The following is a 15,102-nucleotide window of genomic DNA, read 5'->3' as shown; positions in this document are numbered from 1 at the left end:
TGCAGCCAGTCACTTTACACAGAACTAGTGCCATTTGCGTGGCTGAGCTGTGACTCAGCATGGCTGGAGGAAAGTTTCAAGCAAGTCAGCAACTGTAAGTTTATCTGAACCACATTTGGAGGAGGCAGCAGCTCTTTGGGATCCCTGACCATGAGGGACAGCACCAGACTTCCAGGGCTGATCACTGTGCCTAGGCCAGCCAATGCACATCACTGCCGGCCTCCAGAGACAGGTTTCCAAGGACACCTTGGAAACACTGAACAGCAGCTTGATTTTGCTCAGTCCTTTAGCAGGAATTTGGAGCTAGAGGCAAAGTTTGGGGAGATCCGGTCTCGAGAACAGTTCTTTGGGAAGGGAATTCTACAGCTATAGCAACAATGCAGCCCCTAGTTTCAGGGTCAGCCTCTCAATACGGGCTAGTGAAGAGCCACTGCAGCTATAAAAAGCTTTAGGTCTGGTCTATACGTAGAACTTGGTCAGGCTAGCTCCAGCACTCAGAGCTGTGAAAAATTTCATGCCCTCTGTGCCCCTTAGATCGGCCTAATGCCCACTGTAGATCCTGCTAGGCTGCCAGAAGAATTCTTCCCTTGACCTTGCTGCTGCCTTGGAGGTGGGTTTGCTACAGTGACAGAGGAAACCCTTCCATTGCTCTAGTAAGTATCCGCTACTGCACTGCAGCTGGGCCATGGTAGCCCTTGCAGTGTAGCCATATTATCTTGGATCATGAGCTGTGGTCACCTGGGTCTGTGCTGTGAAACAAGCCAGCTGGGAGCCTGGGAAAGGGAGTCACTTGAGCTTTTGCTCTGTCAGCAGGGAGACTTGGTTCTCCACTCAAATCTAGACATTGCTTTGATAGCTACAACAGTTATGCAAGCGATTACTCTAGTGCTAGACACACCTTATGGGCTTCTGAGACACTGCAAGTAGGTATCCTATGAACATTACGACCCAGCCTGAGGCTGCAGATGAACTAGTACACTTGGCCAATGCCCATTCCTCCCCTTCCCCCATCATGGGGGGGGGGGTCTCTACAGCTTAGGGACGTCTGCTTGCCACTTAAAGGCAGTAATAAGAACCCTCCCCATCTGCCTTGGGCAATCGGATTTCTTCCCAGTAGCTTAGAAGAAGTCCTGCTGAGAGGAAGTGCTACCAAAGAGCTGCAGCTCACTTCAGTGCAGCAGTGTGGAGTCTGGCAGGACCTTTCAATCTGCAATACCTTAACCACCACATGTAACACAGCCGCCTGCAAGTTGCTGAGGCTTCAAAGGGAGCCAGCTTGAGCTTAGGGAAGTAGAAGTGCTGTACCAGCTGAGCAATGGGGAAAAAAAAAAACTAGTGTTAGAATAGGGCTCAATATATTTGGAGTTAAAGCTTGGACAAGCCATTCAGTTCTTCTCCTTGGCTGGACCATTAACAGATGCATGGTGCCCTGATGAGCAGGGGTGAGGCCAGTACCACCCAGTGGCAGGTTTGAAGGAGTGCATCATGGGAAAGGGACTTTTCGATGAGCACTTCCATGCCTCTTCTGTGGATGCCTGAAGGGTGCTGTCATGGACCAAGCCCTGCTGGAGGAGTCAGTGAGCACCTATACTTGAGAGGAAGGGGGTTAAAACTGGAAAAAGTTCAGCTAAAGGTCTGGTCTAGTTGCAAACAGTGCACAGCCTGAGGAAAGTGAGACAGACCAACAGGAGAGCACTCTCCTCCCCAGCAAGTCCAGAGGAACACCAGAATGGTAAGGCCCATCCCCTCACATGCAGAGTAGCTGCAGAGGGTAGGATGCTGTCCCCACCATGGCGGTGGGGAGAACCTAACCGTCACCTCAGTTTCTGGCTATGTGGTGTTTTAAGCTGGACTCAGCCAAGCTGTGGTAGGGAGAAGGCTCCTTCACTGCTGTGGAACTGCTTCTCTACCCTCTCCCTCAGCCACTGCAAGGGGGCTCCACCTTCTACCCTTCCACCACTCACTTCACTGCTAGTTTTGGCTCCCTGCAGCTTGCCCCAAGAAGTAGGGAAGTGAAATTCCTGACAGCTTTGCAGTCGCAGCAAAACCCTGCTTGGTTTAGTTACCTTCTGCAGAAGGGTGCCCCCCCCCACACCTGCAGCATGAGCAGCACCTCAGGAAGACTGCTGGCAGTCTTAGGAAGGCAACCCCAAGCCAGCTTGAACACAGAGCACTTTGCAGTCCTCAGGGTATAGGAACTTGCATTTAGAATCTTCTACAGAGTTTGATGGCTTAAGTACAACTTCCCTCCAGCAGCCAAGAGGTTCCTCACAGGAGTAAGGGAATTCTTTGGCCCTGTTAGTGGTAACCTAAACCAGAAGACACTTGTGCCCAGCCCCCAGCTCTAGAGATCTATGCCTCTCCCCAGAGATGTGAATGAACACTATCACAGGGCTGCAACAAGCCAGGGTGGCAGTGTACGTTTCCATGACAACTGCTGGCTGAGCTTTAATATGACAATACCTCAATTACAAAAGAATTTCTTATGAGGCTGCAAATAAAGAGCAGAACCAAGACCTGGGCATGGCTTCATTTTACTGCCCTGCAGTGTCTTTCCATGGCCAGATGTAAACTGGAGCCAGCATGTAGGGCAGCCCCTGGACTCTCAGGGCTTCAGTGCTGACTGCTTAAACCAGGGCACTCCTTAAATTTACATGTAAGGTAGGGGTGTCTTCCACACCTGAAGCCCAACTGCCTCATTTTAACCATCCTGTTCTTCAGCTTAGACTTAGCAAAGCCACTGCATTGATCCTGCTGTAGCAGGCCATGGTGACAGCCAGCAAGACAATCAGTGCATCAGACCCAACCCTCAGCCATTCATGGGCAGGCTATGCTATCTGGATCAGACTCTTCATCCCTATGCACCCCGGATATCAAGCAAGCTGCCTGTTTTCAGACCAGCTTGGACAGACTTGAGCTCAAGTGTCAGGAATCAATATGAAAATTGAAAGGTGGATAAGGAACTGGTTAAAGGGGAGACTACAACAGGTCACACTGAAAGACTAAGTGTCAGGCTGGAAGGAGGTTACTAGTGGAGTTCCTCAGGGATCGGTTTTGGGACCAATTTTATTACTGACCTTGGCACACAAAGCAGGAATGTGCTAATAAAGTTTGCAGATGACATGAAGCTGGGAGGTATTGCCAATACAGAGAAGGACCAGGATATCATACAGGAAGATCTGGATGACCTTGTAAACTGGAGTAATAGTAATACGATTAAATTTAATAGTGAAGTGTGCAAGGTCATGCATTCAGGGATTAAGAATTTGTTATAAACTGGGGATGCATCACTTGGAAGTAATAGAGAAGGACCTCAGAGTAATGGTTGATCACAGGAGGACTATGAGCCGCCACATTGGCCATGAAAAAAAGTTAGTGTGATCTTGGGATGCATCAAGCGAGGTATTTCCAGTAGAGATGAGGAGGTGTTAGTACTGTTATACAAGGCACTGGTGAGAATATTGTGCGCAGTTCTGGTCTCCCAGTTTGGATTATCTTTCTTAAAGATGAAACAGGTACAGAGAAGGGCTACTAGGATGATCTGAGGAATGGAAAACCTGTCTTATGAAAGGACACTCAAAGAGCTTGGCTTGTTTAGCCTAACCAATGGGGAGATAGGATTGCTCTCTAAATATATACCACGGAGGGAGAAGAATTATTTAAGATCAGTACCAATGTGGACACAAGAACAAATGGATATAAACTGGCCATCAGGAAGTTTAGACTTGAAATTAGACTAAGATTTCTAACCACCAGAGGAGTGAAGTTCTAGAACAGCCTTCCAAGGGAAGCAGTGGGGGCAAAAGACATATCTGGCTTCAAGACTAAGCTTGATAAGTTTATGGAAGGGATATGACATGACGGGATAGCCTAATTTTGGCAATTACTTGATATTCAACTATTAGCAGTAGGTATGCCCAATGGTCTGTAATGGGATGTTAGATGGGTAGGATCCGAGTTACTACAGAGAATTCTTTCCTGGGTGGCTGGCTGGCAAGTATTGCCCACATGCTGAGGGTTTAGCTGATCACCATATTTGGGGTCTGGAAGGAATTTTCCTCCAGGGCAGATTGGCAGAGGCCCTGGGGGATTTTCGCCTTCCTCTGCAGCATGGGGCACAGGGACTCTGCACCTCAAAGTCTTTAAACCACAATTTGAGGACTTCAGTAGCTCAGACATAGGTTAGAGGTTTGTTACAGGAGTGGGAGGGTGAGATTCTGTGGCCTGCATTGTGCAGGAGGTCAGACTAAACTATCATAATGGTCCCTTCTGACCTTTAAAATCTATGATGCTATGACTCTGACCTGCTCAGAGCCAGAGCTGTGCAGGGTAAGGCATAAAGAACTTGGAGCCCAATTCTATGGAATGATGGCCCTTCCAACTCCCATTGATTTCAGCTTATTCAGGATATCATTCTGCAGAGTCCGGTAGTTCAAAGAAAGCAGTCCCTCTCCAAGCTGAAGAATGTTAACTCAGTTTGTATTTCAGTCCACTGCAAGTGTCACTTAGGCATAGCACTTGGGTCGACACAGTGTCAGCGTGGACACTGCATTGCTAACTTGTGAAATGCAGCAACAGTCGATGTAGTCCCCAGTCCCCTACATTAACAGGGAAATTGGTGGATGCACACCGCTGACACAAGGTGTCTAGTGTGGACATAGAAAAGCAATTTAACTACTGTGGGGCCTGTATTTCGACCCAAGTTACATCAGCTTAATTTTGTAATGTAAACATGCCCTAAGACGTAACAGACATACTGGGTCAGACCAAAGGTCCATCCAGCCCAGTATCCTGTCTACTGACAGTGGCCAATGCCAGGTGCCCCAGAGGGAGTGAACCTAACAGGTAATGATCAAGTGATTTCTCTCCTGCCATCCATCTCCACTCTGACAAATAGAGGCTACGGACACCATTCCTTGCCCATCCTGGCTAATAGCCATTAATGGACTTCACTCCATGAATTTATTCAGTTCTCTTTTAAACCCTGTTATAAGTCCTAGCCTTCACAACCTCTTCAGGCAAGGAGTTCCACAGGTTGACTGTGCACCAAGTGAAGAAAAGAGCTTCCTTTTATTTGTTTTAAACTGGCTACCCATTAATTTCATTTGGTGGACCCTAGTTCTTATATTATGGGACCTTGATGTGATTGCTTCTTCCTGCCCCTGTTCTAGCAATTCCAGACCAGTGTCCATACCCAGCCCTGCCTTGAATACTGAAGTCCTTGTTATGAAAGTACTCAAGAGCACCATGTACTGAACAAGTCAGTTTCTGATTAAGCCAGTATTTGAGCAGGATGGAAAGTCTGGAAGTTTTCCACAGAATTCCCGCACTGGCAGCATCACATGTGATGTCACTTCCATTCTCTCAGAACACTTCAGTTCATGCCAAGTGCCACTTACTTATACCTATGTGCTTATAGCACTGAGTGAGCAAACATGAATTAGCTCTTCCCCCCACTTCCCCTTTATGGTTCAAGATGGAGTCAGAGACGGATAATACAACCCATCACAGCTCAAGCCCCAAAGCATTTTAAGTCAATGCTGTTTCTGAATGACAAGCTAGTACCACTAGACTCACGAGAGGAGTACAGGAAAATACACCAACTGTCTGTTGGAGAATCCTTCTCACAGCTCCAGTTAATTATTTACACTGTCAGCATGTTTAGACTTCAAGGGAATCATGTATTTGAGGAGCTGGGAGAAGGCTGTGTTTGTGTCAGGGCAAACGGATTCAGGGCCAAGCATGAGGCATTACTTTGTTCCCCAGTGTAGATTCTCAGGCCCCTGCTCAAAGAAAGTTTCAGTGAAAGGGCAAAAGGGGTAACCCAGAGAAGCCAATTCATCACTGCACACCAAGAAATCAGTGAACCAGTAACTGAAATGCAAGGAGCACACACAAAACTGCAGTATGACAACATTGGATTAGAACCCACCCTTCCTTCCTCAGAAGCCATTCCTTCTCAAATACTGCTGCTCCTATTCAGGATATCCTGAAGTTGAATCTCCTTAGATAGGGGCAGAAGAGTTTCCCTGGCCAGGTAAGCTGCTGTCCAGAAGGCCACCTGGCTGAGTGATCCATGCCAGCTCCAGTTCAGAGAGAAGAAAGCCAAGGCAAGGTGGAGTTGACAGACACCATTTTGGAGTAGCAGTTTCCAAATAGTTGTGTACTGAGGTCATGCTGGACTTTATAAAAAACCCAGACTAAGTTTACACAGATGTTCAAATGGGCCCAGACTTCATCCGAGTGCTGCTGTACAGATCCGAGTTTCTAGTACATGCCAGATAAACTGGTGGATTTCTTAGCCAATCACTACAACTTCCTGAGACGAAAGTGACCTACCCTAAATTGCCACAATACCCAACCTGAGTCACTACTGCCTCACGATAACAAGTCAATAATACAGTGAGCAAAAAGATAATCAGTATTCTAAGTATCACCTGATATTAGTGGGAGTGTTCAGCAAAGCACTGCTGTAGACATGGGCAGCCAGCCTTTCAGCAAGGAACAGCCTGGAATGTGAACATGCAGGGCTAACTACACACCTCTTCAAATAACTACACACCTCTGCAAACAGAGCCTGGGAGACAAAGGAGGAAGGCAAAAGAGGCAGTCTCAGCAAGGGAAGACTGAGAAGGGAAGGTGGGACCAGATCCCTGGGACTAAGTAGGCTCAAAACCTAAAGACTTAAAAAGCTGCTCTGTAAAAATCTTTACCACCTCCCACAGGAATCTGTCAAGCCTGTCTTTCTAAAGACCTAGAAATGGAGTAAAAAAATTGGTCTACAATCTGCACCTTCCTATTGCTATCTTTGGATGGGGCAAGTCTACCGCATACAGTACTGGAGGGAATACAACTGCTGCTTGTTACACTGTTGCGACATGCAAGTTGTATCTGTAGGTCAGCCAAGGGCCATAAGGAGTTTGTGCAGACCTGACCATGCCTGACACTACATGTCTGACCAGAAGCAAGGTAACCAACTGAGGAGAGTTCTGCTGCAGGACCACACCCCTCCAGTAGCTAGTTCCAGTGCAGCTGGAGAAGCTGAACACAGAAGAAGTGATTTAAGTGATACAATGAGGATGATTTAGGGTAATGGCTTTCACTTCGGAGACTGGCACACCCACTCCCTCTGTTTGGTATGAGAGAGGGGCAGAGGGCTTCAAATCTAGTTAGTGAGCTAGGAGTGTTCCAAGAACTGGAGAGATTTTATAAGAAATTTTGCCTAGCCCCACTGGCCAAGCATGGATATTTACAGTTACTTATTCTACTGAAGGAGAATTGGGAGTGTTCCTTGGCATCTTTACTCTAGCTGGAGTGTCCTCCAGAAAGTTTTAGCAGCCAGGGCTACTTTACCACCACTTCCCAGCATGTAGGGTATGGCATTGTTCAGCCTGCCAGAGCCCTTCCTCCAAGCTGGCTTCAAACTAGTGCTTCAGTGGAAGAAACAGATCGTATCTTTCTGCACGTACTAAGTTTCCCATGTACGTCTGAGAGTGGGTTAGCATAGCTCTCAGCCTACTTGGCTAGAATCCCACCAGTAAGCTAGATTTTCTTCAGTGGTTCAGGATCCCTTCCCGCACACCATCCTAGGATTTAGGCAGTGATCAGATTTGCTAAATTAGTATCAGCTTCTGCCATATTTAGCATGTATGCCAATGGTCAGAGAGCTCATCACAAGATGAGCCGGCTTATAAAGGCTACTTCTGGATTTAATATATCCCCTTGTTATCATCAAGGCAAGAAAGTTACTAAAAACAGTAAGGCTTTTCATTTAGCTATATGCAAAGCTTACTGAAGTTAAACGCCTCCAGGAACCAGGGTATTAAGCCCTGGAAGTTGGCACAACTAGTATTCAAGGCACTGTTCTTATCTGCTAGAGGCTGAACTGGGTTTTACCAGTGACAAATCAATCCTTAGCAAAGCCACAATTTCAGCCTGTCAAAGGTTACTGGACCAGCACCACTAGTAAATTACATCTTGAGCAGAGACTAGTCTCTACATTTGCTTTCAGGGCATGCTCACAATAAAGCCAAAGGGCGCAGTAACAAAACCAATCTGAAGATTGAGTACCATAGGAGATACTGCTTCCATATGCGCTCACATCCTTGAAATATCAAGCCATGATGCTTTCAGCTCTAGAACAAGCCTGGAACTCACAGCGTTGGCCACAGTACAGTAAGTGGCTTCCCATTTTCCAAAGTCAGATCTTTTTCTGACCACAAACCCAGTGCTGGGCTGAGCAGCAGAGTTATTTCTTGAGCTCAAGTTACTGAGTGGCTGCTTCAAGACTGAAAGCCCAAAACATCACCATGAGCCAGCTGTATACTCAGAGCACTCAGCTTGTAATCTTTACCAAAAATAGGCCTGAAACTCCAAGTCTCAGAACTGACAAAGGAGCCTGATGGGTCACCCCAACAGCATCAGACTTCAGCCACATCTAAAACAATTTTGGCATTTTCTTTAACACCCATCAGCATCTTATGTAGGTGCTCAGCCTTCACAATACAGTGATTGTTGCACTAGAAGTGCTTTAGCTCAAATAAATAATGAATTACTTAGTAAGGCGGTTCCTCTTGGCCAATCAGGAGGCTCCCAGAACCTCCAGCGTACAGCAGCAAAACGTAAAATCCACATGTACAGCAGTTACAGGCCTGCTGCCTCACCTCTACGCAAGGAGAGCACCAGATGCCACCACACCCAGGCGGGGAAGCAGAGCTCACAACCCACTCACTCCAGCACACAAGGGGGATGCCCCTCCCAAGCCTCCCTACAACGGATCCCTCTGGGGCTCTCCCAGCACATGGGCAGGAGAACACCCACCACATTACCCCCCTCCGCAGGCTCCCGAGCCCGCGAAGAGGCGGGGCCCAGCCATGGCAGAGCAGGCCGCACCCCGTGGAGGGAGCATTTCCTCGGAGCCAAACTTGCGGCCTCATTTCCTGAGCGGGGAGCGGAAGAGACGCGGCCCCACCCCCGGCCAGCGCGGCTACGGCCGGTGACCCTCCCCTCCCTCCCTCCCTCCCTCCCTCCGCGGTTCATCCCAACCTAGCCCAGCCCCCACCCCGCCGGTGACCCCCCCCACGGAGCCCAGCCCCCACCGGGCCAGGCTATGCCAGTGACCCCCCCACCACCACCGAGCCCAGTCCCCGCCCCACACACCCCCCCCGCCGGCCGGTAACCCCACCACCACCACCACCGAGCCCAGCCCCCGCCCCACACCCCCCCCCGCCGGCCGGTGACGCCCCCACCACCACCACCGAGCCCAGTCCCCGCCCCACACCCCCCCCCGCCGGCCGGTGACCGCCCCCACCACCACCACCGAGCCCAGCCCCCGCCCCACACCCCCCCCCCGCCGGCCGGTGACCGCCCCCACCACCACCACCGAGCCCAGCCCCCGCCCCACACACACCCCCCGCCGGCCGGTGACCCCCCCCACCACCACCGAGCCCAGCCCCCGCCCCACACACCCCCCCCGCCGGCCGGTGACCCCCCACCACCACCACCGAGCCCAGCCCCCGCCCCACACACACCCCCCGCCGGCCGGTGACCCCCCCCACCACCGAGCCCAGCCCCCGCCCCACACACACCCCCCGCCGGCCGGCGACACCCCCCCTCGCGGTTCATCCCCACCGAGCCCAGCCCCCCCCCCCGCCAGTGGACCCCCCCCGCCAGTGGACCCCCCCCACGGAGCCCAGCCCCCACCGGGCCAGGCTATGTCAGTGACCCCCCCCGCCGGCCAGTGACCCCGCCCCCCCCACCGAGCCGAGCCCCGCCCCCGCCCGCCTCAGGAGCCCGCAGAGGCGCCCCCGGCCCGGCGCGCGGGGGCTGCGGCCTAGTCCCGGCGCGCGCTACCTGCTCGCGGTTGCGGCGCTCGGCCTCCACCTCGCGCTGCAGGCGGTCCGCCCGCTCCTCCGCGTCGTCCGCCTGCTGCTGCAGCACCTGGATCTTGCGCTTCACCGCCTCGATGGTGGTCACCCCGGCCATGGCTCCGCCGCCGCCTCCCGCTCCGACTGCAGCCCGCTTCCGCCGGCCCCGCCCTGAAATACCGGAACTCGCCCCTCCCCCGCCGGGACGTGACCTCACTTCCGGCCGGGCGCGCGCGGACGCCGCCGGAGTCCGCCGTCCCCGCCCGCTCAGGGGTTGCCATGGTTACGAGGCAGCCGGCAGCTCGTCCCTGCTTCACGCTGCGCGCAGGCCCCACCCCCAAAGCCACAGCGCCCCCCCCGTGTCCCCCCCGCCCGCCAGCCCCCCAGTCTGAGTTACAGCCCAAAGCCACAGCGCCCCCCCCGTGTCCCCCCCGCCCGCCAGCCCCCCAGTCTGAGTTACAGCCCAGAGCCACAGCGCCCCCCCCGTGTCCCCCCCGCCCCCCCAGCCCCCCAGTCTGAGTTACAGCCCAGAGCCACAGCGCCCCCCCGTGTCCCCCCCGCCCCCCCAGCCCCCCAGTCTGAGTTACACCCCAGAGCCACAGCGCCCCCCCGTGTCCCCCCGCCCCCCCAGCCCCCCAGTCTGAGTTACAGCCCAGAGCCACAGCGCCCCCCCGTGTCCCCCCGCCCCCCCAGCCCCCCAGTCTGAGTTACAGCCCAGAGCCACAGCGCCCCCCCCGTGTCCCCCCCGCCCGCCAGCCCCCAGTCTGAGTTACAGCCCAGAGCCACAGCGCCCCCCCGTGTCCCCCCCGCCCCCCCAGCCCCCCAGTCTGAGTTACAGCCCAGAGCCACAGCGCCCCCCCGTGTCCCCCCCGCCCCCCCAGCCCCCCAGTCTGAGTTACACCCCAGAGCCACAGCGCCCCCCCAAATCCCTCTGACCCCCCCAGCCCCCCAGTCTGAGTTACAGCCCAGAGCCACAGTGCCCCCCCGTGTCCCCCCCGCCCGCCAGCCCCCCAGTCTGAGTTACACCCCAAAGCCACAGCGCCCCCCCCGTGTCCCCCCCGCCCGCCAGCCCCCCAGTCTGAGTTACAGCCCAGAGCCACAGCGCCCCCCCCGTGTCCCCCCCGCCCGCCAGCCCCCCAGTCTGAGTTACAGCCCAGAGCCACAGCGCCCCCCCCGTGTCCCCCCGCCCGCCAGCCCCCCAGTCTGAGTTACAGCCCAGAGCCACAGCGCCCCCCCCCGTGTCCCCCCCGCCCGCCAGCCCCCCAGTCTGAGTTACAGCCCAGAGCCACAGCGCCCCCCCGTGTCCCCCCCGCCCGCCAGCCCCCCAGTCTGAGTTACAGCCCAGAGCCACAGCGCCCCCCCCGTGTCCCCCCCCGCCCGCCAGCCCCCCAGTCTGAGTTACAGCCCAGAGCCACAGCGCCCCCCCCGTGTCCCCCCCGCCCCCCCAGCCCCCCAGTCTGAGTTACAGCCCAGAGCCACAGCGCCCCCCCGTGTCCCCCCCGCCCGCCAGCCCCCAGTCTGAGTTACAGCCCAGAGCCACAGCGCCCCCCCGTGTCCCCCCCGCCCGCCAGCCCCCCAGTCTGAGTTACAGCCCAGAGCCACAGCGCCCCCCCCGTGTCCCCCCCGCCCCCCCAGCCCCCCAGTCTGAGTTACAGCCCAGAGCCACAGCGCCCCCCCCGTGTCCCCCCCGCCCGCCAGCCCCCCAGTCTGAGTTACAGCCCAGAGCCACAGCGCCCCCCCGTGTCCCCCCCGCCCGCCAGCCCCCCAGTCTGAGTTACAGCCCAGAGCCACAGCGCCCCCCCCGTGTCCCCCCCGCCCGCCAGCCCCCCAGTCTGAGTTACAGCCCAGAGCCACAGCGCCCCCCCCGTGTCCCCCCGCCCGCCAGCCCCCCAGTCTGAGTTACAGCCCAGAGCCACAGCGCCCCCCCCGTGTCCCCCCCGCCCGCCAGCCCCCCAGTCTGAGTTACAGCCCAGAGCCACAGCGCCCCCCCCCGTGTCCCCCCCGACCCGCCAGCCCCCCAGTCTGAGTTACAGCCCAGAGCCACAGCGCCCCCCCCGTGTCCCCCCCGACCCGCCAGCCCCCCAGTCTGAGTTACAGCCCAGAGCCACAGCGCCCCCCCCGTGTCCCCCCCGCCCGCCAGCCCCCCAGTCTGAGTTACAGCCCAGAGCCACAGCGCCCCCCCCGTGTCCCCCCCGCCCGCCAGCCCCCCAGTCTGAGTTACAGCCCAGAGCCACAGCGCCCCCCCCGTGTCCCCCCCGCCCCCCCAGCCCCCCAGTCTGAGTTACAGCCCAGAGCCACAGTGCCCCCCCGTGTCCCCCCCGCCCGCCAGCCCCCCAGTCTGAGTTACACCCCAGAGCCACAGCGCCCCCCCAAATCCCTCTGACCCCCCCAGCCCCCCAGTCTGAGTTACAGCCCAGAGCCACAGCGCCCCCCCCGTGTCCCCCCCGCCCGCCAGCCCCCCAGTCTGAGTTACAGCCCAGAGCCACAGCGCCCCCCCCGTGTCCCCCCCGCCCGCCAGCCCCCCAGTCTGAGTTACAGCCCAGAGCCACAGCGCCCCCCCCGTGTCCCCCCCGCCCCCCCAGCCCCCCAGTCTGAGTTACAGCCCAGAGCCACAGCGCCCCCCCCGTGTCCCCCCCGCCCGCCAGCCCCCCAGTCTGAGTTACAGCCCAGAGCCACAGCGCCCCCCCCGTGTCCCCCCCGCCCGCCAGCCCCCCAGTCTGAGTTACAGCCCAGAGCCACAGCGCCCCCCCGTGTCCCCCCCGCCCGCCAGCCCCCCAGTCTGAGTTACAGCCCAGAGCCACAGCGCCCCCCCCGTGTCCCCCCCGCCCCCCCAGCCCCCCAGTCTGAGTTACAGCCCAGAGCCACAGCGCCCCCCCCGTGTCCCCCCCGCCCGCCAGCCCCCCAGTCTGAGTTACAGCCCAGAGCCACAGCGCCCCCCCGTGTCCCCCCTGCCCGCCAGCCCCCCAGTCTGAGTTACAGCCCAGAGCCACAGCGCCCCCCCCGTGTCCCCCCCGCCCGCCAGCCCCCCAGTCTGAGTTACAGCCCAGAGCCACAGCGCCCCCCCCCGTGTCCCCCCCGCCCGCCAGCCCCCCAGTCTGAGTTACAGCCCAGAGCCACAGCGCCCCCCCCGTGTCCCCCCCGACCCGCCAGCCCCCAGTCTGAGTTACAGCCCAGAGCCACAGCGCCCCCCCCGTGTCCCCCCCGACCCGCCAGCCCCCCAGTCTGAGTTACAGCCCAGAGCCACAGCGCCCCCCCCGTGTCCCCCCCGCCCGCCAGCCCCCCAGTCTGAGTTACAGCCCAGAGCCACAGCGCCCCCCCCGTGTCCCCCCCGCCCGCCAGCCCCCCAGTCTGAGTTACAGCCCAGAGCCACAGCGCCCCCCCCGTGTCCCCCCCGCCCGCCAGCCCCCCCAGTCTGAGTTACAGCCCAGAGCCACAGCGCCCCCCCCGTGTCCCCCCCGCCCCCCCAGCCCCCCAGTCTGAGTTACAGCCCAGAGCCACAGTGCCCCCCCGTGTCCCCCCGCCCGCCAGCCCCCCAGTCTGAGTTACACCCCAGAGCCACAGCGCCCCCCCAAATCCCTCTGACCCCCCAGCCCCCCAGTCTGAGTTACAGCCCAGAGCCACAGTGCCCCCCCGTGTCCCCCCCGCCCGCCAGCCCCCCAGTCTGAGTTACACCCCAAAGCCACAGCGCCCCCCCCGTGTCCCCCCCGCCCGCCAGCCCCCCAGTCTGAGTTACAGCCCAGAGCCACAGCGCCCCCCCCGTGTCCCCCCCGCCCGCCAGCCCCCCAGTCTGAGTTACAGCCCAGAGCCACAGCGCCCCCCCCCGTGTCCCCCCCGACCCGCCAGCCCCCCAGTCTGAGTTACAGCCCAGAGCCACAGCGCCCCCCCCGTGTCCCCCCGACCCGCCAGCCCCCCAGTCTGAGTTACAGCCCAGAGCCACAGCGCCCCCCCCCGTGTCCCCCCGCCCGCCAGCCCCCCAGTCTGAGTTACAGCCCAGAGCCACAGCGCCCCCCCCGTGTCCCCCCCGCCCGCCAGCCCCCCAGTCTGAGTTACAGCCCAGAGCCACAGCGCCCCCCCCCGTGTCCCCCCCGCCCCCCAGCCCCCCAGTCTGAGTTACAGCCCAGAGCCACAGTGCCCCCCGTGTCCCCCCCGCCCGCCAGCCCCCCAGTCTGAGTTACACCCCAGAGCCACAGCGCCCCCCCAAATCCCTCTGACCCCCCAGCCCCCCAGTCTGAGTTACAGCCCAGAGCCACAGTGCCCCCCCGTGTCCCCCCCGCCCGCCAGCCCCCAGTCTGAGTTACACCCCAAAGCCACAGCGCCCCCCCCGTGTCCCCCCCGCCCGCCAGCCCCCCAGTCTGAGTTACAGCCCAGAGCCACAGCGCCCCCCCCCGTGTCCCCCCCGCCCGCCAGCCCCCCAGTCTGAGTTACAGCCCAGAGCCACAGCGCCCCCCCCGTGTCCCCCCCGCCCGCCAGCCCCCCAGTCTGAGTTACAGCCCAGAGCCACAGCGCCCCCCCGTGTCCCCCCCGCCCGCCAGCCCCCCAGTCTGAGTTACAGCCCAGAGCCACAGCGCCCCCCCCGTGTCCCCCCCCGCCCGCCAGCTCCCCAGTCTGAGTTACAGCCCAGAGCCACAGCGCCCCCCCGTGTTCCCCCCGCCCCGCCAGCCCCCCAGTCTGAGTTACAGCCCAGAGCCACAGCGCCCCCCCCGTGTCCCCCCCGCCCGCCAGCCCCCAGTCTGAGTTACAGCCCAGAGCCACAGCGCCCCCCCGTGTCCCCCCCGCCCGCCAGCCCCCCAGTCTGAGTTACAGCCCAGAGCCACAGCGCCCCCCCCGTGTTCCCCCCGCCCGCCAGCCCCCCAGTCTGAGTTACAGCCCAGAGCCACAGCGCCCCCCCCGTGTCCCCCCCGCCCGCCAGCCCCCCAGTCTGAGTTACAGCCCAGAGCCACAGCGCCCCCCCGTGTCCCCCCCGCCCGCCAGCCCCCCAGTCTGAGTTACAGCCCAGAGCCACAGCGCCCCCCCCGTGTCCCCCCGCCCGCCAGCCCCCCAGTCTGAGTTACACCCCAGAGCCACAGCGCCCCCCCCGTTTCCCCCCCCGCCCGCCAGCCCCCCAGTCTGAGTTACACCCAGAGCCACAGCGCCCCCCCGTGTCCCCCCCCGCCCGCCAGCCCCCCAGTCTGAGTTACAGCCCAGAGCCACAGCGCCCCCCCCGTGTCCCCCCGCCCGCCAGCCCCCCAGTCTGAGT

The 15,102-nt window shown here is 59.2% G+C and overlaps 2 protein-coding genes across 11 annotated transcripts in view; one reads left to right on the top strand and one right to left on the bottom strand.

Annotated features, from left to right (window-relative positions):
- UBAP2L (ubiquitin associated protein 2 like) overlaps window positions 1-15,102 on the top strand; it is a 403,300-nt gene that overhangs the window by 305,390 nt on the left and 82,808 nt on the right. The window lies entirely within an intron of this gene.
- The window catches only part of TPM3 (tropomyosin 3), a 38,850-nt gene that overhangs the window by 14,201 nt on the left and 9,547 nt on the right, over window positions 1-15,102 (bottom strand). For 3 of the 10 annotated variants that reach the window (XM_073323088.2, XM_073323089.2, XM_073323085.1), the window contains exon 1: window positions 9,853-10,052. The exons of 3 other annotated variants lie outside the window; for them this stretch is intronic. In XM_073323088.2, coding sequence (XP_073179189.1) covers window positions 9,853-9,984 — 132 coding nt within the window. In that variant the 5' untranslated portion in view covers window positions 9,985-10,052. Of the gene's footprint in view, window positions 1-9,852; window positions 10,054-15,102 lie in introns of those variants that run through there. 4 more of the 10 variants (XM_073323091.2, XM_073323086.1, XM_073323092.1 and 1 more) reach the window with 3 other exon arrangements.

Source organism: Lepidochelys kempii, chromosome 24 (genome assembly GCF_965140285.1).
Source record: "Lepidochelys kempii isolate rLepKem1 chromosome 24, rLepKem1.hap1, whole genome shotgun sequence".
In the NCBI taxonomy this organism is placed as follows: Eukaryota; Metazoa; Chordata; order Testudines; family Cheloniidae; genus Lepidochelys; species Lepidochelys kempii.
Note: the sequence above shows the minus strand (reverse complement) of the source record. Positions and strands in the feature narration are given on the sequence as shown.